General features: G+C 44.8%; 2 protein-coding genes across 2 annotated transcripts in view; one reads left to right on the forward strand and one right to left on the reverse strand.

Annotated features, from left to right (window-relative positions):
- The first annotated feature begins 619 nt into the window (after positions 1–619).
- LOC306820733 (voltage-dependent calcium channel gamma-1 subunit-like) lies at positions 620–13,909 on the forward strand. The gene is made up of 4 exons (XM_079338675.1): positions 620–1,178; positions 8,708–8,782; positions 12,068–12,214; positions 12,302–13,909. The coding sequence occupies exons 1-4, from the start codon at positions 941–943 to the stop codon at positions 12,532–12,534; spliced, it is 693 nt and encodes a 230-aa protein (XP_079194801.1). The 5' UTR covers positions 620–940; the 3' UTR covers positions 12,535–13,909.
- Positions 13,910–19,876: 5,967 nt separating this feature from the next.
- Positions 19,877–22,941, reverse strand: part of helz (helicase with zinc finger) — a 45,975-nt gene continuing 42,910 nt past the window's right edge. The window contains exons 30-33 of the mRNA XM_079338353.1: positions 22,246–22,504; positions 21,419–22,100; positions 21,012–21,303; positions 19,877–20,937 (exon numbers count right to left, since the gene is read on the reverse strand). Coding sequence (XP_079194479.1) covers positions 20,540–20,937; positions 21,012–21,303; positions 21,419–22,100; positions 22,246–22,504 — 1,631 coding nt within the window. The 3' untranslated portion in view covers positions 19,877–20,539. The remainder of the gene's footprint in view (positions 20,938–21,011; positions 21,304–21,418; positions 22,101–22,245; positions 22,505–22,941) is intronic.

A 22,941-nucleotide genomic window follows, 5' to 3' on the forward strand; every position in this document is an offset into this window, starting at 1 on the left:
GCCCGATGCAGTGTGCAAGATGTGCACAGCCAATGATCCCGACAGACGCAGGGGGCGCGAGTCAGCCATCATGCACCATCGAGTTAAAAGTAAGTATAGCTCCAGCTTTCAGTGAGGAACAATCACACATCATGTTTAACTTCACCTGAAGCATCGTGAGAAGTATTGAAAGCAGTGATGTTCCTTACTGTTGTCTGGCAGCTGGAGCCTTACTGCTGCTCTTTATAAACACATCCACTCTCGACTTATAAATAGTTTACGAAGACAAATCCAAAGCAAGGCGGTCTCTTTGTAAAACATGGACTGGAAGTCTTAGCCACTATGATGATGGAAACTATTTTCTTAAGTCTGAGAAATAAGTTAATTTTGAACGTTTTCATAAGGGACACTGTTTATGTGAGTCCACTACTTATGGTGTGTTACACGTCCCCATCCCCTGTACTGTAACCGGATAAGCAGACAGCCTGACAACTTGACTCACTAGTCACATTTATAGCAACCACCCCACCCCCCCTCTTAATATCCCCCCCACTCACAGTAAAACACTTTACACATGCAGGAGTCCCCACGCCCATTGCCCACCATGCCTGACAGACAGCTGGTCTGGTCATCAACTTTTCTGATCTACCTCAACAGCTGTAAGTCTAAACTTGCAGCCCCTCACTTGTGCAGCAACTCACAGTGAAGTGAGTAGGGAAAAAGGGACTAGAAAGTAGGACAGAGCAGTCTGGCCCCTTTCCCTTCGAACCACAAGCACAGATTTGCGACAGGGGAGAGAAGACACTAGAAACAAGAAGAGACTCTGCTGCTGTGACTGAAGAGAAAAGCCCCTGGGACAGAGACCTCTTTGTCCACACTGCAGAAAATCCAACCTTATAGATTTATTTCCTAATCCCAGGAGAGGAATATTTACTGAAAAGAAATCCCGACACCTGAAAACATGCACAAGCGCACCAAGATAAAGATCGCCATCTTCGTGCTGATGGTGGGTATGGCTTGCATGTTCACGGCGGTGGTGACGGACCACTGGGCAGTGCTCAGCCCGAAGGTGGATAAAGTCAACGAGACCTGCGAGGCGGCCCACTTCGGCCTGTGGAGGCTGTGCAAGAAGTACATCTACATCAGCTCAGAAAACTATGTACCGGGGCACGGCTGCGGACCCATCAGTCTACCTGGAGGTAAGAGAACCTATGAGCACAACAACAGTTAACCCTACCTCAGGAAAGGCACATTTCACTGTTTGTCTGTGCTGCTGAAACATTTAGACCGAAGCTGTGGTGCGAATATTGATTATGACCGTGAGAAACCTCTATGACATCCAGTGCAAAGCTCTGAAAAATGAAGCTTCTAAGATTAGCTTTTCCATATGACAGAAAAAAATCTTCCATAAATTTAAAGTTAGATCTAATCTGAGTGAAATAAGGTTATCCATATTTGACATACTTTTTGATGATGCATGTTTTTAAATGATATAATGTCTGATATTTCAATCAGTAGTATTGACAAGTACAGAAGCGTTTAAAACAATAACGATCAATTCAGATTCCATGGCCATGGTTTGGTACTGAAATGTTGCAAATGTATTTGTGTAATTTAAAAGTCCCGTATTCACCCCAAAACTTGTGTGAAGTGTGTTGTTGTAAATCTCTGATCCTGCATTGGATCAGGCCTATAAAGAGCAGAACAGGCTGTTTCTGTGTCTGTAGCTTTAAATATGTAAATGAGCTGTGTCTGACCACGCCCCCTCTCTGGAAGGGCTCGGGTGTACTCGCTGCTTTCTGGCTCCATGTCCTATTGTTTGCGGTGAGAAGGCAGACTCAGAGGGCAGAACAAACACCTAGCTGTGGGAGTGTCACCCACCTGGGGGAGGGGCTACTGCCCTTTGTGATGTCATGAAGGGAAAATCTCCAAACGGCCTGTTTGAGCACACATTTTCTGAAAAGTGGAGCAGGCAGAAGACGGAGAGGATGGACTTCTCTCATCATTGGGGGGTTTATAGACAGACTAATGTGTGTTGGAAAAACATGACATGTATGTTGTGTAATTTGTGACCTTTAAACAGTGTGCTGGTCATTTTTGATAATTTAAAAGCCATAAAATACCACATTTTTCAAGGATTTACACTTTTGAAAGTGGTACTGAAATTTAAAACTTAAGGCCATATTAAGGCACCTTTAAGTCTTCTTTTGGTCAGTTGGGTGTTGACCAGTGGGTGTCCACTGCCTCTCCCTGGGTTGAACCTGTTGTAAAAGTTGGATGCTGCCAAAGACAACGCCTTGAGGGATCCCTTAAGTATCAGTGAACTTTACAGAGAGAGACAAACCACATATGACATCAGGGCGTCAACCAGAGATAACCAAAAACAAACCACAAGGTTCCCTAAGGCGGCATGCTTTCCCTGAGCAGCACTTCCCCGTTTAAAGATGCAGTATGTAAGACAACTGACGCTTCATACAAAACACGCCACGGAGCAATGCCAGGGAAGAGACTTATAGGAGCGATACAAGAACCTATACGTAATAGATTACTTATTGAATATCTTTGAAGAAGGAGAACTTTAGTTTACTATTTTCAATTACTTTATAAACCCTTCACCGGGCAGTTAGGGATCAAATTAAGTGATTTACAAGTTATATTTTTTTACGTCTCTACGAGAGATTCAAAGTGAGTGACGCATTTGAGAGTTTAAAAAAGCACAAGGAGATTTCTTTTTTTCTAAAACACAACTTGGACATGTACATGATAGAAGACATACTATATATACATTATATATACATTACATTGGTTTAATTAAATGTAACAATGTCTAGATGAATTGTCCCTGACAAATAAACTGATAAATAAATATGTTTGTCTACAGGCGGCGCCAAAATCGACCTGAATCAAAACTCCTCACAAGAAGGAACTCTCATAAGACCCTTTATTTTTTGGTCCAGATATCAGTGAACTTTAATGGGAGAAAGTTCTATTAACAGAGAGCGATGTTTACTTCAAATGATTTCTACATTACTTTCATACACTTTCATCTCAAAGTAACTTTTGAGTCATGAAAAATGTGAAACATCAGTCACAAAGATTAGATGTCCTCAGAGATCATCGTCAGACTGTAAACTCTGAACAGGATAAACTTTCTATCCCAACAACCGCACTCGCAGCTGCTTGAATAAAGATGGATGTAACAGCGACGAGCACCTCGTGACTAACTGTGACTCATTGACTTGTGGTGAGAGTCACTCCCCTGCCGAGTGCCGGCATGTTGACCGCTAGGCTAGAAACCATTATCTGACTGTTGATTGGTGTTTGACCCTGCGCGTGTCTCTTTATCTAAAGTTAGCTCCAAACTTTCAGACCAAATTTGTCCAACCTTAGAAAGCTGTGAAAAAGTCCCAAAATATGTCCAGACGGATGGAGGCTGCTGGACTTTGGGGAATCCCAGACGCTGTCTGCACAGCGGTGCCATTCCAGCAGCAGATGAGATGCCGGAGGGGGGATCAGGGTTTGCAGGCATGGCAGGCATGTGCTGAATATATAAAATCACCTCGGGCCAACTCTGAACTGCTGGAAATTCATCAGATTGCACAGACAAGTGACAAATACTTCTGGGGCTTTCGTTTGCTGTTTTCAGTCAGCATATGCAGCTGACAGGAATGCTCTATCAACATTTTAAAAGGGGCTACAAAAGCCTTCTCCACATAGCCACTCAACAGCTATTCAGCAATGTACATCCACTGTAAGCATGCTGTTGGGATCATTGGGCCATTGTTGATTCCATTTTTGGCAGCAGCCATTATTGTCAGCTGTATGGAATTAATAGACTGTGAATATTAATGGATGAAGTCTGAGTGACTCCTGCAGGGGGCTCCTGGGTCTCATCGGCAGCAGCCACCGTGCTGGAAATGCTGTCTCAGTCTAACTTTGAGTCAAGCTAACGACAGGCTGAGAGCTGGAGCTTACAACTCGCCCACCTGTCGATCAGGTCAACAACACCCCCCCCCCCCCCCCCCTCCCCTCCATACAGTGTGCTCAAGTGATGACAACCACTTATCAGACCGGTTTGTTTTAATGAACCAGGATATAAACGTGTTCATTTCTGCAGTAAAAACGTCTTTGGCTGACTTCCTGTGCTCCTTGAGTCAGCCTCAAGCAGACACTCGACGAACTGTAAGATCTTGCATTTCCACATCAGCTTCATTTTTGAAGACTGGAAGATGCCGCTTGTGACATGAACACAGTCTAGTCATCACCAGATTCAGTGGTTTATAGTGATCATTCATATATTTCTGAATCTAAGCACACAATCGACTGTCGGAAACGAGAACGTCCACAAAGAACGCAAAGAATCAGGAGGGGTCAACAAAAGTTTACTAGAAGCAAGCAGAGGTACAAATCCTCACCAGTCGCTGTAAGCTCAATGAGAAGAGAGGCTGACTGCTACTCACACAAGGTACTGAGACAAACAGCACAAATACACAGTGAATAATCCCGACGAGGGAAGACAGCTGTGTTGATTAGTGATGAGATTCAGCTGGGAACAAGACGCTGACACAGTAGAGTTTCACAAGCACAACTTCCAACTTTAAAACAGTATTTGTATTTATTTTTATATTTCAAGCCAAGCCAAACGATTTCATGTTGAATGTGTTGCAAAGAGCTCGAGTCAGTCACTTAACCTCCTAACAAATGACCTACAACCACACAAGTGATTTGTGACGGCCATCTTGGCGCCTTGATTTACAGAAAGTAGATGTTCCATTAATCTGCGAGGACTCTCTCCTGACCAATCGCTGTATTAGGACAGGAACATTGTTGTTTATGAAAGCTGAACGTCTCCAGAGACGTGTCAGCCTCTGACGCAAAGCAGGCCTTTAAGAACGCGGGAGGTGGGAGACCCTAAGACGCTCTTTTGGAAAATATGAGCTGAGAGTAGGTCACGACTGACACAGTGCAGATAGTCTCCGAGAAAAGGGTTAGGGTTAGTGTCCAGTGCAAACTTTTTTGCACAAAGAAAGTTTCATCCGAGCCAAAAATGGAGCCAAAGGTTCGTCCTATATTTGAGTTTTTATGAACTATCATCTAATCCTCTCCAATTTTGTAATCAAAAGACATTTCAGCCGTTATGACTGATTCACGCTCGTTAAAGATGCAGAAAATGTATTATTATTTTCTTTAATAACGTGCAAACTGCTCAGCAAGCAGTCATAGTGGTTATTAATAAAAGCCACGTAAATACTCAGCTGTCTTGGGTGGACGCTTCGAGGGTCAAGTGTTCACACGCAGCGCAGCGTTCCCGTGAGTGACAGGGCCGCCTGGAAGAGTCCGGCAGAGTCGGCGCTCTAAACCACCAAAAACTGCTCCCACGGGACCGTCCTGCCTCAGACTCACAGCTCCCACGCAGACGCTCAAATTACTCCGACCCTGAAGAGAAACTACACCGCTGGTATTATTCGCCTTCATAGGTGGTCAGATGACATGCCACAGCAGGGATCGGCTTCATGTAGGGGACGTCTGTATGTTTATAGACATGAGCATTTCATAGGTTTAAAGTTGGATCTTATTTTTAGTAAGACTGCCACACAGAGCTTTGTGCCTCCTGGTGACCCTTCACTACACTTCACTTCAGTTGTTGTCTCGTGTCAGGAAGGTCACGGCAGCTTTACGGAGCCGACGAAACAAAAAGCCAGACTCACTCAGAGGTTTGGTCCAGTCTTGGTTGTACGAGCTATAAAAGGTGCAGCTGTGACATGACAGTGTGCAGACGTGCGTCCTCACCTGATCTCTGTCACACTGACTGATTGCTCTTCAGGGAAGAACAGAGCGAGGAAGAAGAGTTGCTCTCTAGGCTTCCCCGAGTCATAACAAGAGTCATAAAACAGAGCAGGCTGTAAGTAGGCCGACTATATGTTGAATCAGTAAAAAAACACCAGAGGTCGATATATTCTTTCTCTCTCTGCGCCCGGCTTCCTCTCTACAGATTTTTCTATAAATTGTTGTAGCTGTTAAAAATGGTTCACGATGGTTTCCTGAAAAGCCTGAGGCACGAGATATGTTTGAAAAAAGAGAGAAAACTACCTGTGGATGCAGCAAAACAAACAAGTCCAACATGTTAATAATGTGAGATCCCTCCTCTTCTTCTTCTGTGGTTTTTTAACTGTAGCTTTTATCAAAATGATTGATGTGTTTTTTTTAAATTTAAATACGGTAAATCAAGTCCTGTAAAACTTGACATTTAAAACAACCTGTGAATGAGGCAAACTGTCGGCTGGTTAATCCGCCGTTAGCTGACAGTTAGCTTTAGCATGAACATCAAACTGGAGCCTCTGTCCATTAGGTTAAAGATTTGAAAGCTGAGTGAGAAAGCCTGGACCTGTGTGCTGAGTGGCTCCCCTTTAAAAAAAAAGGTAAATAAAAGTCGACATATTCATGAAGCCGTTTGGGCTGCTTGATGCTCGGACACTTTTCAACCCAGGACCTTAAATCCTCTCACGATGAGAGGAGGCTGCAGCTGAAATAAAGAGGGCTGGACTTGAGAATATTCCAAGTGTAGGAATGAGTGAAGGTCAGACAACTTGAGGGAATAGTGAGCGGTGCAGCAGCGGGTCCGAGGCTTGATCTCTTTGCAGCAGGTGCTGGTGATATCTGGTGAAACGACTGGAGGGCTGAAACGCTGATTCCCTTCACGTTTGAATCGGACACAACTCCTGCTAGCTAGCAGATGCTTTTCAATAGAGCTGACATTTAGCCAAAGCAGGTTGTATTACAGCGGCTTACTTTCAGCTCACAAAGCAAACTAACAGCCTGTTCTTTGATTTAGACCAACACGATGTCTCGACCACACATTCAGCTGCAGTCGAACTACACGCCACTCATTCACGTACACACACATTTAGGGTTCTTCTTAATTAGTTTGTGCAGCCAATGAACAGAGGCTGCAGTCCTGGAAGTGGACGGCCCGGGTTTGAGTCTGAGACTCTCCTTTAACCTCTCTCTCTCTCTCTCCGACTCAACCCACTCTTCTGTCTCTCCCCAAAATGATCTAAAAGAAGAGAAAGAAGCTGTTTGGATAACGATTGTATTTTTTCCCCCAACATATTCAACAATCAGCATTACAAACCGACCAATCAAATTGCACAAAAAGCCAAAAAAATGCCCGTTTGCCTGCGTCTGTGTAGGACAGGCCCGAGACGCTGGCACTCCCTGTTGGGTTGCTCAACTGTGCAACTAAGTTGACAGCCTCTGTCGTACCCGTCTGTGCTTTCTACAGTGAAACTAGTGAGGCTTGTTGCCTAGCAACAGACCTCTGTGTTTATGTTTGTTCACGATAGCCGGTCCCTGTCCTCATTCATAAAAACATTTCTTTCCTATGTGGGCCAACACGATGTGGCATAAAAAGTTGATCACCTCTTTAGTGAAGATTTCATCGTCCAAAATGGTTTCCAGAGATATTGTTTCTGCTCATTTATATCAAATTACTGTTTGTGTTTAGAGCCGACTGGCGTGCCCATCAGCTTGTCCTTAAGATGCACATTTATGTTGTACACACCCGGCATGTCACCGACCTCTCGCCGTGATCCGATAGCATGCAGATGTGCCTGAAAGCATTGCACTGATGTTCCCTGGTGAGACTATAGGAGAGGGGATTAGGAAACGTGGAGACCTCAGCATAACCAGGATCAGCCATGTGCACTCCACACGAGATGAAGTGACATATATGTTCCGTCCATATGATCTCCTGAGCTTAAAGTGGATTTTAAGTGAATGTTACAGGAAGCCTCACGCGTCTTTACATCGTCTGCTTTTTAACACGTATGCATTATTTATAACAGAAGTCAAATGCTATCAATATTTGTCACCATCTTTGAGCACACTGGTTTAACACCTCGTCTGGTAAACAGAAATTCAATGTGAGGTCTGCGGTGTGCATTTTAACTCCGACAGTCAGAGCAGGCTCTGCACGGCATCATATTAACCCCTCGCTGGTGTCAGTAACGTGAGAGGCTTTCAGAAAAACAATGTGAGCTGGTGAAGAAGTATCCGGCTCTCCGAGGAAAGAGCAGCAGGTGGAGAGCAGCTGACAGGGCAGAAGCGTGTGTGTGTGTGTGTGTGTGTGTGTGTGTGTGCTGATCATTCACTAACTCTCACAAACTTTCATAATGTAGTTGTTTTATTTGTTCGTTCATGTTTGTCTCATTATCATGTTGTCTTTAATATTCCTGTACAACACTGAAAAGAATATGAAAATAAAATCATAAATATAAATCATAATGATTATGGATCATAAAATAATATGACACAACAACAAGCATCTGCAGAGCATTTGTCTGTTTTCCTCTCCAGCTCACAGGTTTGGTTTTCTGCAGTTCAGCTTATTTACACGTCACGGCGGCGGTTGTGACTCATTGGTGGATTCAGTCGTCTCTCAGCCGGATGGTTGGAGGTTCGATTCCCAGCTCCAGCAGCAGCACGTCCGATGAGTCCTCGGGCGAGACAGTTGAACCCCGACTTGCTCCCGCTGCTTCATCGGCAGCGTACGAATGTGTGTGAATGATCAGTCGCTTCTGATGGTGACTTTACGCAGCAGCCTCGACCATCAGGGCGCGTGACCTGAGCTGTAAACGACAGGAGAGCTTTGTGCGTGATTAAAGGCCAAACACAAAACATGAACTGTTGGACTAAATCTGATGTTCTCCTGTTTTGTTTTTTTCCACAGTGGAGAACTGCACGTACTTCAGACACTTCACTCCCGGGCAGGATGCAGAGATATTCGACTATAAAACACAAAAAGGTACGTTTGAGGTGTCCAGATGCTGCTTTTGTTTTGTGATCATGTTGCAGGTTTTTCAGTTTCATCATCACTTGTTGTTGGACGCCAGTCACACGTATTGAATTATGATTCACAGAGCTTAACGTCCTTTAAAACATCAGGACATCCCGGTGTGTGTGAAGTCAAACATCAAACTGCCTGCCTCACAGTTCCCCGTGTGACCTGCTCCTCTCTTTGGGTTCACTTTTTCTACATTCATGTGTCACTTCAAACCGCAGCACAGCCGGCACTGTCCCCGCAGGCGGATTTCAACTCCGAGCACAGTGACAAACGTCTGTACAGGACGTCATTAAATCCCGGGTACGAGACCTCTGGATCCATCATCTCCTCCCAAAGTCAGAGAGCCGAAACAGAGCCCGTTAGCGCTGCAGGATCATCAGCTGTTTGAAAATGTGTGCACGTGTTTAGATCTCTTGTTGTTTAAAATGATGTCAGAAGATTTTGGCCTTTTACAGCCTGTCGTTGCTGCCGGGGAGGAGGGGATACCATGACGAGGGTTCAGCACACACACGGCTCAACAGAGCTGGTTCAAGTCCCTGTGTGGACCAGATCTGCAAACTGGTCTGATAGCTGGAGAGCTGCCCCCCCCCCCCCCCCATTTATTATTATTTTATGGACATATTCCTTCTGCTTCTTCTGCTTATAGATTACAGTAGTAGTAGTGAAAATAGATGTATTGGTGGTAGTACACTATACACGATAATCGGGGGAGGGGTTGGTGGTAGCAGCCTGGGTACACTGCTTCATACTTTACTTTTTTAAACATGACATGTCAAACCAAATCTCAATAAACACTGAAAGCGGTCGTGTTAGAAACCCACGCCTTTGTTCCTTCCATTCCTCCCATCCCCACCCCCCTCCCTCCCTCCAGTGACCCTGGTACAGCTGCGACCACCCTGAGCCCGGCCGGCGCATGTCGTATGACAGGCCTTCTCTGTAAGCAGAGCACATGTGGAGTACTGTCAGATTCAGTTATTGGGGTGTAAATGTGAAAAGTCTTTCGCATGATGTCCTGCACACCCCCGCACCCTAAACACTGACTAATGGAAGCATTCATGGGTACCCTTCCCCCACCTCTAGTACCCACACACACACACACACACACACACACACACATGCATCTTCCCAGAGCTGATGGCGAGCCTCGAAGAGACACATTACAAGTTAGCTGTAATGATTGCAGAAGCGTCCTGAGCCCCCTCTCGTTGTTACTCACTCTTGAGTGACTCACCCGGTGATACCATAATGGTGCACACGCTTGAATGAACACAGTGGATGTACATTGTGTCACCACATTGCACAAACATCCATACAGTAACCCTCTTATCCGCTATAAGGGAGTCGCCAGGATAAAGATAAATGAAGCGTAAAGAAAATATTATGAGTTGAGAAAATTCGCCCGTACTAAAAACAATGTTACCAGGCATTTGTTTAAATATGTTTACTGAAGAAAACATCGGCATAAACTTGATTTAGATTTCTTGTTTAAAGTGACATCTTCCTCTTTGAGTAGCTTAAAACCAAATGAGACCAAACCAACAGTCCACATGACTCCTGTTTACACATGCACACCTGAAACTACAAAAGGCAGGCAGCTCCTTGAGACCACCTCTACCACCTTGGTGGTCTCCATTTCTTCATTGACTGTATTTCATTCAATGACATAAAACACATCCATTACATTTATACTGACTACTGGCACACGGTAGCTGGATTCAAAGGCAAACATGTAAAATCATGAAGCAGCTTCGTTACAGAAGCAAAGCGATCCCGTGTGCTGGTTTGATCGTTCTCCCTGACTTCTTGCAGAAATTTGACTTGGGGGGGGCCGGACAGGAAAAAGTCTGAATGAAGATTTGCAATTTTGTGATCATGCAGGATTTTCTGGAGTTTTGTGCATGTGTGAAAACACCAATACGGTCAACTTGTGTTTATGCAAACAAAGAAGGAGAAGAAGAGCTCAACCTGAAGGCGTATTGATTTCATATTGAGTCATATGAGGAATGCAATGGTTAGTATGTCCATGATCTGGTAGGGTTGAACATTATAAACATACCCAAGAACACTTTCTATAAAGACAAGTTTAAATTTCACCACATAATCAGAAAACGTTCTGTGATACTGGGACTCTAAACTCAAACTGAATGAAGCCCTTTTTCCTTCCCGTGCACAGGTTTGATATTCTTCTACATGTCTTTCTTTCTGAACACTGAGAAACCCTTCAGCTGTGCAGTAAAGTAAGTCCTGTGTGAGTGAAACACAGGGATCGTTTGAAGTCTACCTGGCTCTTTGTGTTTTCTAAAACTCCGGCGTTTCAGGCTCAGAACACGAGCTCCAGAGATGTTCAGTCTCTGTAAAGAGCACAGACTGTTCAGGGTGCAGCCAGCAGGAGCTGAAGGCTCTGCCCCCCCACAGCAATGTGTTTCCTCAGGGCATGGTTCACAGGCGAACAGGAGGCAGATCAAACGGCCTGCATCCCGTCCGCCTCTCCGCTATGAAAAGACAAGCCAGCTACTGCACAGAAGCTGCGAACACAGCGGCAGAGTTACTCGTCGTCAAATGTTAAAGATATCATATGGAATATAGCAGATATGAAATATGTCCTCACATTATGTAGAGTAACGCCTTTCTTAAAAAAAAAAAACAGTCTTCAGGCTTGTTTTCACCTCTGTGCTCAGAGGCGCCCACACATGGCCGTTTTGGACGCCCCTGGGTTTGCCAGATATGAGAGCAGTTATCAGGTGAACAGGTGCTGCAGCGATGGAAGCGGGCAGTGGAACTGCTTCAGATAGAAGTGATTGTACCCGAGCTAAAAAGCCTCTGCATGTTTCTAATAAGCTCCAGCAGCAGAAAGCTGCTCAAACTAGGATCAATGTTGGAGATGCTTTTGAAACATGGAGAGAGGTTAGAACGCAGAAAGCTTTACAGACCCATGCAGAGCTGGCTAAACACTGAAGCTACAGTGTCCACCACATGCAGAGCTGGCTAAACACTGAAGCTACAGTGTCCACCACATGCAGAGCTGGCTAAACACTGAAGCTACAGTGTCCACCAACATGCAGAGCTGGCTAAACACTGAAGCTACAGTGTCCATCACATGCAGAGCTGTGTGAGCATCCACCCTAGAAAGAAGGGGGCGGAGCCAGCTATCTGTGATGATTTAAATCAAGACTGCAGTACACATTTTAAACACTAGGGGGCCAGACCTTCACATTGCTCCTTTAACACTCTTATCTTTCGTTGCAGAGTACAACATCTCAGCTGCAGCCATCTCCATCTTCAGTCTGGCTTTCATGATCCTGGGCTCTCTGTGTCTGATGGGCTCATGCACCGGTAAAGGCAAAGGACGAGACTACCTCCTCAAACCTGCCGGCATGTTTTTCGCATTTGCCGGTGAGTCCAGTTGACGATGATCATTTTGAGTTGCTTGCAACATTGCCAGTATGGATTCTGCAGTTGGCTCGTGTTTCTCCCTCCCAGGTCTCTGCGCCTTCATCTCCCTGGAGGTGATGCGTCAGTCAGTCAAACGCATGATCGAGAGCGAGGACACGATCTGGATTGAGTACTACTACGCCTGGTCCTTCGCTTGTGCCTGCGCCGGCTTCGTGCTCCTCTTCCTCACCGGCTTCGCCCTGCTGATCCTCTCCATGCCGCAGATGCCCAGGAACCCGTGGGAGACGTGCATGGACGCCGAGCCGGATCAAGTGGAGTGATTGCCATGATGGGAAACATACCGACCTTCAAATTTAGAGCAGCTTGAACATGGGCCTTTTATCGGAGGCCGTGTTTACAGCTGGTATTAAAGTCCCCATGAAAAGGATCTTCAAGAATATGTTACTGTGTCTTAATGTATTTCCTCCTGAAGCAGAACAAACCACAAGATGGAAGGCGGGACATAAAGTAAGGGTCAATTTGATTGGATTGGAACAAACATGGTATAAAACTTAAACAAAGCTTTTAAATTGGTCCAAAATTCGTAAATGCCCCTGAGTGCAGGATGAGTCATTTTAAGTGGATTTTATTTTGACAGATAAATGAACATTAGCAGATAGATCGATTACCATTTCATGGGGACTTTAAACTTCATCCTGGGTTACCTGATCACAAATCGACAGCTCGGAGAAGCACATCTCGCATTGACGTGCGTTTCCCAACGCGACTTAAGAGGCCTTTTTTAAAAACAAAAAATAGATCGGAGCTTCTTTATATCTTCTTTGTGTCCTTTATAAAAAATGATAGAACTAAAGAGAGAACGTAATCATGATTAATCAGAGTAAAGGCTGTGATCAATCATGATGAATATTAGCGTTACAGATCGCGAACGTGTTGAGGTCACGTGTGAATATGTTGGCAGCGCTCGCACGCTCGATGGTAACAGGAACGTTGTCACCGTCTCTCCTCGCTCTCCTCAACTCCGCACGGGATCCACCTACATTAAAAAAAGAATAACCTTTATGTCCGCTAGAGGCTCCCGTAGACGTCGTGTATTTTTCAAACGCCGCCCACTTTTAATCGTAGAGCACGTTTTTTTACATGCTTGGTATGCTACAAGAATTTTAAAGCGTAAAGAAGATAAATATTCAATCAGACAGCAGCTGTCACCTCATGCATGCAAACATCGCCATGGCGACAGAGACGAGTCGGCCCTACCCTGGTCCCAGGACACGTGACATGAGCGAGCACACACACACACACACACACGAGTCTCAGCCCTTCTTTCAGAGTCGTCAGAGTGATCAGATCTTAATGAACGATGCGTGTTAATAACCAGGTGGAAACGAGGCCAGACTCCGCCTTTACTCGCCGTATTCTGAATGAACAATCACGCTCCTTCGATTTGTCTCGTGTGGTTTGGCGCCCTTTAATGTTAAGAATTATGCACATCGTAGTTCTCCATACCTCAATACGCTTCACGTTAATTTACATTTTGAGTATGAAGAATCATGCAGTCATGGCCCGACAATCGCTGTAAGGGAGTTTATTTCTTCTTCTAATGTTTATGTATGATATGTTGTACATATATAATGTTTGTCTGTTGATTTTTGTTTTTCAAGGAATCAAGAGAATTAAAATGAGTGAGAAAAGCAACATGTGTTCAAGCGTCTAATTGTACATTTTTAAGACTCAAGCTGTCTCAGTTCAGTGAGAACGTCATGAATAAGTGAAAGGTTCGAAGCGAAGCGGCAGCACAGAGTGTGTGTGTGTGTGTGTGTGTGTGTGTGGCAAGCTGAATGCTAAACACCCACACAGTCTGCAGCACTGGTCTTGCTGGAAGAGGTTCAGTTCTAGCAGGTGCAAGAACAAGGCCTTTTACTTTCACTTCACAAACCCAAACTGATGCATGAAAATCTCTCCGCTGTCCTTCATGTGTCAACAACACCAAACACATCATGTGTCGTAAAGGACGCCGGCGTTTTGTCCGATTTACAGGCACTCATCAGCTCGACGGTTTTATTCAGGACAAGCTGCACCGTAAATCTTCACGTTGTCAGTGCGAGACTCTCCTGGCAGGGTTTGACTAAGCGAGTGCAAAACCCTGCAGTTCCCCGAGGGCCCACTAGAGGCTGCCTGAAGACGCACAGGAAGTCACATACACACTCCTGAGAATATCCAGATAATTTGAGGAGGACTGCTCCCGACCGGGCTGGGGGGGGGGGGGGCCTACACGATGATATGAGAATATCAATGCTACGTGTAATTCAACCGAGCGGAGAAGAACAAACATAAAGCAGCTGGTTAATGTTCAACAAAGAGTCGGGGAGTCGTGCACAGCAGGTAAAAACAAAGAAACAGCTTTCAGTCATTGATGGTTAACTTAAACCCGACTGTGTATCTCAGATCTCTAACAGTTTGAAAGTGTTCACCTGCTGCTGTTTAACAAACTGAGCTCGGAGCTCGTTCAGGGAGCGTTACCTTCTTTTAAGCTAACTTTTTGTTTGACGAGGAAACGAGTGAAGTTTAAGAAAGTTAAACAAACAAACAAACAGGGTTAGATTGTGTTTGATATGTGCTCCGTCTTTGTAATCAAATTAAATCTACTTTCGTCTCTCCTCGTTTAGTTTGAAGCATGACGGCATCAAATCCAAACATTTTCTAAAAGCATTTCTCACGTTCAACTATCGACTTCCCGTCTTTGTGCACTGCTGTTCCATCTTTAATAAATCCTCACATTCCCTCAGGATCAATAAAGTATCGAACGTCTCATCCTTTTAGAGGTCTTGATTAGTTTGCTCATTGGGGATGCTTTAAAGGAAAGGTAGGTAATGCCTATAAACTAGCCTGATTTTGAAAGTAGCATTCCCTCAGTGCTCCATCTACACCCCCTCCCCCCCTCTGTGCTTGCTCTGAAGCCACGCCCCCTCACTTACACGCACAGTGCCGTTGCTCCAGAAGCGGACCTCAGCTCATCTCTTCATTGTGTGGAAACTGCGTCGTCTCATTCAGCGTTAAGTAAACTCACTAAACCTCGTCATCAGTGACGCTTCGAGTTAGAGAACGAGCAGGGAGGCGTGTGATTGGTTCATCAAATTGGTCCCTCGTGACAGACATTGGTCACATTTTTTTTACAGACTTACAAACTGCTACAGACGACAGATTTTCTCTGTTCCTTTTAATAATTTCTGTAAGGACCTAAAGACTATTTCACACCTATTCAAACTAAGCCGATATTGAATGAAGCTCAAACTGAAATTCTTGTAGGAAGTGACCCAGCTCATGTTTTCTGTTCAGGCTCGGAGGCTCCTCGATCGAATGCGGTTGAACTCAGAGGATGACAAAAAGCGAGAAGTCGAGCGGTTTCAATAAAAACACTTTAATAGAGAAACAAATAAAAAAAGAAAATAAACCTTTGAAACACAGTCTAAATCCTTTATTATAACCACCACCAATTGAAATGAAGAAGAGTAAAACAGATCTATTCATTATTTTTGTACCCACGAGGGAGGAACCAATGGGGGTGGGAGAACTGGGAGAACAGGTGTGCCATTGATTCACAGCAGCGGGGGAGGGGGGGGAACAGAGGAGAGCGAACAGAGAACGGTGCAGAGATGTGGCGTTTATAGAAGGCTGAACACAGTGCTCTCTACCGGCTGGGCAAAAGGTTGCTCCCTGTACGTGTGCCCGACACACACACACACACACACACACACACACACACGCACACGCACACACACACGCTGGGTTCGCTGTGGCCTCTGTAGAGACGACACAGGCGGCTGTAAAGAAAAAGATTCACAGGATGATATCCGCTGGCGGAAAATGAATTAAAATCGACTTCATTAGAAAGAGTAAAGACTCCGCTTCCAGAGATGAGATCAAGTCAAACAGCTCTGGAGAAAAAAATAAAAATAAAAATAAAAATCCCTTTAAAAATGTCTTTGGCTCAATCTCCTCTGCTTCAAAAATAAATAAAAGTGTAGCTGAAGAAGCGGTGAAATTTAGTATTGCACAACTTCAGAGATTAGCCAACGACAACTGTAAAAAAAAAAAAAAAAAATTAAAAGGTCCGCCAATCAGACGACGGCGTTTATGAAGCTTTAAAAGACGGGCCACACAGCAGGGAGCAACCTGAGCGTCAGCCGTGCTAACAAACTGCAGAACAGAAAAAAGAACACGTACATGACTGTTACATATTTGATTGACATGTTAGTAAAGTATTATAATAGGTCTGTTGATAATGTCACAAGTTATTGTACACATCAAATTATATACCAAAATTTGACTCTGCAGGTTGAACAAAAGTTTTTTTTTTTTTTTTTCTCCTTTTTTTTGTGTTTTGTTTTTAAATCCACAAATTCATACAAACTGATAAAAACGAGGATAAAAACCAGCCAGGTCATCTCAACATGCACGAAAAGAAAAAACTAAAGAAAAAAAACAAAAAAACAGTCTTCACATAAAAATAAAAAAAAAAGAGAGAAAACAAACTCTGTGTTGATGGTTGCACAGCTGTGAAGTGGCGAGAAAACAGAGCGCGACAAACCATCCGGCAACGACCAATCAAATCAAAGAATGGTACAGTGAAGTCGTGAAACAGCTGCAACAGAAATCCTCCTCTTTGTCAAATCAGAAACATGGCTTTAAAAAAAAAACAAACAATACAAAACGTTCCTGCCCACGAGTCTGTCGTCGTCCACGTCGAGAATCGGCTTTTTTTTTTTTTTCTGTGAATTTGCATAATTAAAAAGGGCAGACCTCTTCTCGGAGCTTCTACAAAATCGAGGCGCTCACAAAGTTGGTAAATATCTAGAAAATGCGTATTTACAGGTTTGTGTCGTTCTCCTGCTGCGCCGACGAAAAGCTGAACTTTGAATTCGAAACGTCTGAAAATTAAACGACTGTTCTCACGAAGATCTGCGCCGACTTTTTCTAAACGTTAAGTGAAGCTTTCTGCGGATATCAGATTCAGCACCGACTCACCGCCGCGTCACAAACTTCTCTCGATCCAAACAGACTGTATATAAAATGGACGCTGAAACCTCCTCGCCTCACGTGAAGCCAAAATATCCAGCGCTGACTGGCTGCTAAATACAATGTCGAGAATCAGGCTCACGATGTTTAAACATTTTAACTTTTCGGGCTAACCGTCGAGTCTTAAACACCCGAGCAACTCATTTTACATTTTTTTTTAAATACGTTTATTTATACTAAAGTGCCATGAGAACAAATGCGGCTCCTGCGGCGCTGTGAGCAACAGGTCAACAGAGCAGAGGAGAAATGACGAGAGAACACGTTACGGAAAAACCATCCGAAGAAAAACCGTCCATGTGAAGTCTAATCGTGAGTTTCTGACCCATGTGAGGGTCAAAACAGCTGCACGGTCTCTACTCTGTAAACGTCGGCGTTCACGGGAGCGTGGTCCATTCTTTATACAGTCTGTGACTTTAACGATGAATCGACGGCGTATAATGTGCGCGGGATGAGCAGCGCTGCTTCGTCAGAAAGTGAGGAGCTTTTTATTTTTTTAACCAGCAAACTGACAAGATCCGACTTTAATGGCGTTAGCAGTGGTCAATGTTTCAGAGCCTCTTTCTATTAATGAATGAGATCAACCCACAAGTTTAATATGAAAATGTCAGATCAGACCGGAGTTATTTGAACTGTCTGACCAACATCGCCGGTTCACTCTCATTGTGCTCAATTAAAAACAACAACAAAGAGCTTGGTTCAGCTCATTTCCTGAAATCAGGAAACCCTTGAAGCCGTTAGCTTTAGCGTTAGCGTTTTTTGGTGGCACTAAGGTCGCCAAAATGTTCCACACTGATACTTTTTGATGCCACGTGTTTTAAAGCGCTGGTGTTCATTATTTAACACAACGACAAGTATCAAAAAGTATTGAAGTTTTTTTTTTTTTTTTTTTTTTTTTTAAACCTACACATCTCGAGTTAAAATCTGCCGAGAGGTCGTCAAATGTTGACGTTTCTGAAGACCTTCTGGCTTCTCATAATGACTTACAGACGGTGAGAGAGCAGAGGAGGCCACAGATGTTTGCATGCAGTTTTGGCTGATTTGAAACAAGACATTAAGACGTCTGTTTTTTTGTTGTTGTGACTTCAGAACAGGTATCGATATCAAAGTGTAAATTCTGGTGTCGTGACAGCGCAAGGTAGCACACTGAGCTCATATTAGCTTGTGCATTTAGCTTATTATAAAGTTCATATTACTCAGGGATTAAAGATCGCCCGCACTATGTCAAAGATTAGACTTTTAAACACGGAACAAGATTTTAGATTGAAGGTCACATATTCTGCTAAATCCACGTCATCATGTTCATGTGTCTCTAGTCTGTCTCCAAACCCCCCAATCATGAGAAAAGTCCATCCTCTCCGTCTTCTGCCTGCTCCACTTTTCAGAAAATGTGTGCTCAAACAGGCCGTTTGGAGATTTTCCCTCCATGACATCACAAAGGGCAGTAGCCCCTCCCCCAGGTGGGTGACACTCCCACAGCTAGGTGTTTGTTCTGCCCTCTGAGTCTGCCTTCTCACCGTAAACAATAGGACATGGAGCCAGAAAGCAGCAAGTACACCCGAGCCCTTCCAGAGAGGGGGCATGGTCAGACACAGCTCATTTACATATTTAAAGCTACAGACACCGAAACAGCCTGTTCTGAGCAGGGCTGAAATAGAGGGGTTTATAGACATGATCAAATACAGGATCAGAGTGGATTTACAACAACACACTTCACACACATGATGAAGAGGAGCGAGGACACTTATCTAACCTGAAGAGGAGGAGGAGAATATGTGACCTTTAAAGAAAAAGTGTATAATGTGGGTTGGTCACGACACCAACAAACTTTGATCAATACTAGCAAACCATTTCCTGTTTCAATACCACGGCAATCAAAAATGTCAGTCTTAGGCAACCAATTAACAGTGCTCTCTCTTTGAGTTAAATGTGACAAAAGATCTGTGATTTTTTTTGTTTATTTTTAAGCTATTGTTCTAAAACACGTGGCATCGAATAGTATCAAATATTTCTTGGGGAAAGTTTAAGCTCGTTTATGAAAACCTTCAGATTCAACTTACCGAACAGGACAACTCACTGCCACCTCACCTCTCTCTCTCTCTTCACTTTCACAAACCCTCAGAGCAGCGCAACCTTTACAAGAAAAGCTCACCATCATTAGTGACCGAGGAAACCACATGTCATACCTGCTGCAGCAGTCTGCTGCACACAATCAAAAGAAATACAATAACGACACAGAACGAGAGGGAAGCGGATCAGGAGACTCGGATCACAGAGAGCGACGCCTGACGTTCAATCTTTCACACAAACGAGGAATGACATGGTTGTAGCTGTTCTGACGTTTTAACACTTGATCTTTTGTTGCCGATGCAAAAAAAAAAAAAAAAAAGAAGAAAAATTAAAAATATGCAATCAATATCTGTAATGTTATTCTCAGTAAATAATCACATTTACTATTAAATCACCAAAGATGACTCCCGGGTCAGGACGTCGAAGGATTAAAGGTTAAGAAGCAAAAAATAAAAACAGGAAATAATTCATTATTCAAATGCTAGCATGATACAGGAATTTAAGGACATGTCTGTGGCATACAATTCAGTCTTTTTATTTTCTTTTTATGTACAGATTAGAGGAAAATTTGTATCTACTTCTATACACTGTTCCATGAAGTTTCGCCGTCAGTTGACCACTTAGCTTTTTTTTTTTTTTTTTTTTTTTTCGTCCGACAGCACGACTACAGTAGCATGAAAATCAAGACGCGAACGCCCACTCAAAACTGAAGGGTACAAAATGATAAGAATTAAAAACTTCAACGTACTTATTTAGGCAACCAACGAAAGCAACTTGGAGAAGGAGAGAGAATATGCAGGGAGCTAAGTGGTCAACTAACTCGTGCCTCTTTTTTTTTTAAATTTGTTTTTTTAAAACTTTTTTTTGCATTTTTTTCGCATTACGTACATATACAAGTGTCGATAATATAAGTATATATTCATATATACATAATGAGTATGTATATATACCAGTAATGCATTCATTATATATACTTATTTTCTTCACAGATATGTGAAACAGGAGAAAAGATGACCGTTACGGATAAAAAGTTAAAATGAAACAAAATGCAGAAAACAAACCTACTGATAGAAACAATTTGTAAATGCACTTTGCACTATTTTTTTTTGGGTGTTTTAGAAAATGTTTTTCTTTTTTTTTTTTTCTTTTTGTATTTTATCACTTAATTATCTCGGAGAAGACTCATTTAAAGTAGGAGTAGTACCCATTGCTACCGTTTGAACTTCCTATACTCAGCTCTTGGAGGAGGGAGAGAGGGTCGCTGTTCTTTTTGGCCTGATCAGGACGAACAGCTCGGGGTTTGGGTGGAGCACGGAGGGCACTGGCGTAGGACATGGTGGGTGGTTTGCTCAGATTTGGAGGCCCCTGGCCTGCCTCCGTGGGAGCCAGCGGCGGCGGCGGTGGTGGCGGTTGTTGTTGCTGCTGCTGCTGCTGCTGCTGATGCTGATGCTTGTTATTGGGCATGAGAGGAGGGAACTGTCCGAGGTGCTGCAGGGAGTTGAGGGCGTGTGGGTGAGGCTGCTGTGCTGCCGTGGCCTCGGCCTTCACCTGCTCCTCACTTTGACGGAGAGCCTTAGACGCTGCAGGGAGAAGAAATGTTAGAGCAATAGAACGGTAACCCCAAAGAGGTTAAAGGACAGAGCCGAGTACTCACCCATAAGGTCTCGATGCTGACCGAGCGTGCTGGCTCCATTACACGGGATGTTCTGGAACGGACCGGGACCCCCGCCGTTACTGGGCCAGAGGTCATGTGAGGAGTAACCGTAGGGTGCGTGCGGGTGCTGATGATGCTGTATGTGCGGATGCGGGTGGTCCTGGGGGTCTGACGGACAGGGCTGGGACTGCTGGGAGAGGGCGTTGTGGGCGTTGGCTGGAGACGAGTCGTCCGGGTAGCTCGAGGAGATGCGGCGCTGATAGAGGGGCCGGCCTGGACCTCTGGGTTCATACTGTACAGACGGACAAGATGACATGAAGTCAGTATGTCGGGTGGACAATCTGAATGCTAGAATACGTGCAAACAGCTCGTGCTCGAAATGTTACCGCTAAATGAATGACTCTCACCTCATCTACATTGTGAAGGGCTGCGGCTGCTGATGTTCTGGGGGACAGCGGGTGATAGGACTCCTGGTCTGGACCTTGACTCTGTTGCTGCTGCTGCTGCTGCTGTTGGTGTTGTTGTTGTTGTTGTTGTTGTTGTTGCTGTTGTTGTTGCTGTTGCTGCTGGTGCTGATGGTGAAGCTGCATCAGGTGGACTTGCTCCTGCCTGCTTGGGTGAGCCATGATGGGCAGACCATAGGGAAGACCGTGGCCTTGGTTCCCCAGTAGGTGGTTCTGCTGCGGTGGGCTCGCTGATGCAGCTCCGCCATGGGACCACTGAGCTTCTTGCAGAAGGTATTTGACCTGGGAGGGAGGGGGGCTGCCAGAGTGGGCCGGTGGCTGATGTGGGTAGCTACCAGTAGAATACATGGGGTTTCCCGGGTGCTGCTGCTGCTGCTGCAGGGCAGGGTTGTTAAGAAGGTTGTCGTTGAGGAGATCGCGGCCACTGTCATGGGGGTACTGTCCCGGAGGGAAGGGGCCTGCGTGATTGGAGGTGGCGGCTAAAGAGGATGAAGGGTCACTTGATGCGCGGGACTGGGACTGGCGGTACTGAAGGAGACGGGATTGAGGTGGGGGCTGCATCTCAGCTGCTTCTCTGGGTTCAGGCTGCTCCTGTGGGGGCATCTCTCTCAGGAGGCCCGGGTACCTGGAAAACAAACAGAATTATAATTATTATTATTTTTTCTAAATGGGTTTTAAACATGTATTTCAAATTTGAAAAGTGTTTAAAAAAACGTATTTGTACCACCTTCGAGAACAATCAGAAATTAAAAATAAAAGCCGAGTCGTACCTGGTGAACGGTGGCCCGGTCGAGGCAGAGGGGACGCCCTCGTCCTCCATGTTGGCACTTAGGCCCCAACTAGCTGCTCGGAGCAGCTGAGGGGGGAAGCGAGCCATGCCGGGAGCGAGGTGGGCGAGCTGTTGAGGCAGAGGAAAGGCAACGCTGCCCTGCAGAAAAGGACCGGCTGCCTCCCCCCACTGGCCCAGCCTGGCCGCCTGCTGCTGCTGCTGCTGGCTCAGGGCCTCGAGAGCCAGGGGACCCTGCAGGTCTGAAAGGTTAAACCACAAGATTAGTCTTAAGAGTCGCTGGTGGTGTTTGAATCTGTAGTTGAGGCTTTGGATGTTTTAAATCTGTTATCTTAGTGTTTATCGTCCCCCCCCCCCACCCACAGAACTTTAAACATTAAAAGGCTGCTGTTGCATTGCAGCGGAGAGTAAAGACAGGAGGATATGGAGAGGATTAGTCAGGACGAGAGGAGCTGAGGGTCATCGAGTCAGTGAGTGAGTGACAGTAATTCTCCTGCTAAGATCAAACAGGCTGCTGAGCTAACCACAGCGTAAAAAAAAGAAGCTCTCACTCAGCCTGCTCAGAAATATCCAGCACATTTCAAACCGTTGCCCTGACGCTCGCGGTGCAGCCTCGGGTAAAAAACAACACGTGTATCAGAAGGCAGTCTCGCTATGCTCCTGCTCAGGTCGCCCACAG

This window comes from Symphodus melops (genome assembly GCF_947650265.1).
Source record: "Symphodus melops genome assembly, chromosome: 2".
Lineage (NCBI taxonomy): Eukaryota > Metazoa > Chordata > Actinopteri > Labriformes > Labridae > Symphodus > Symphodus melops.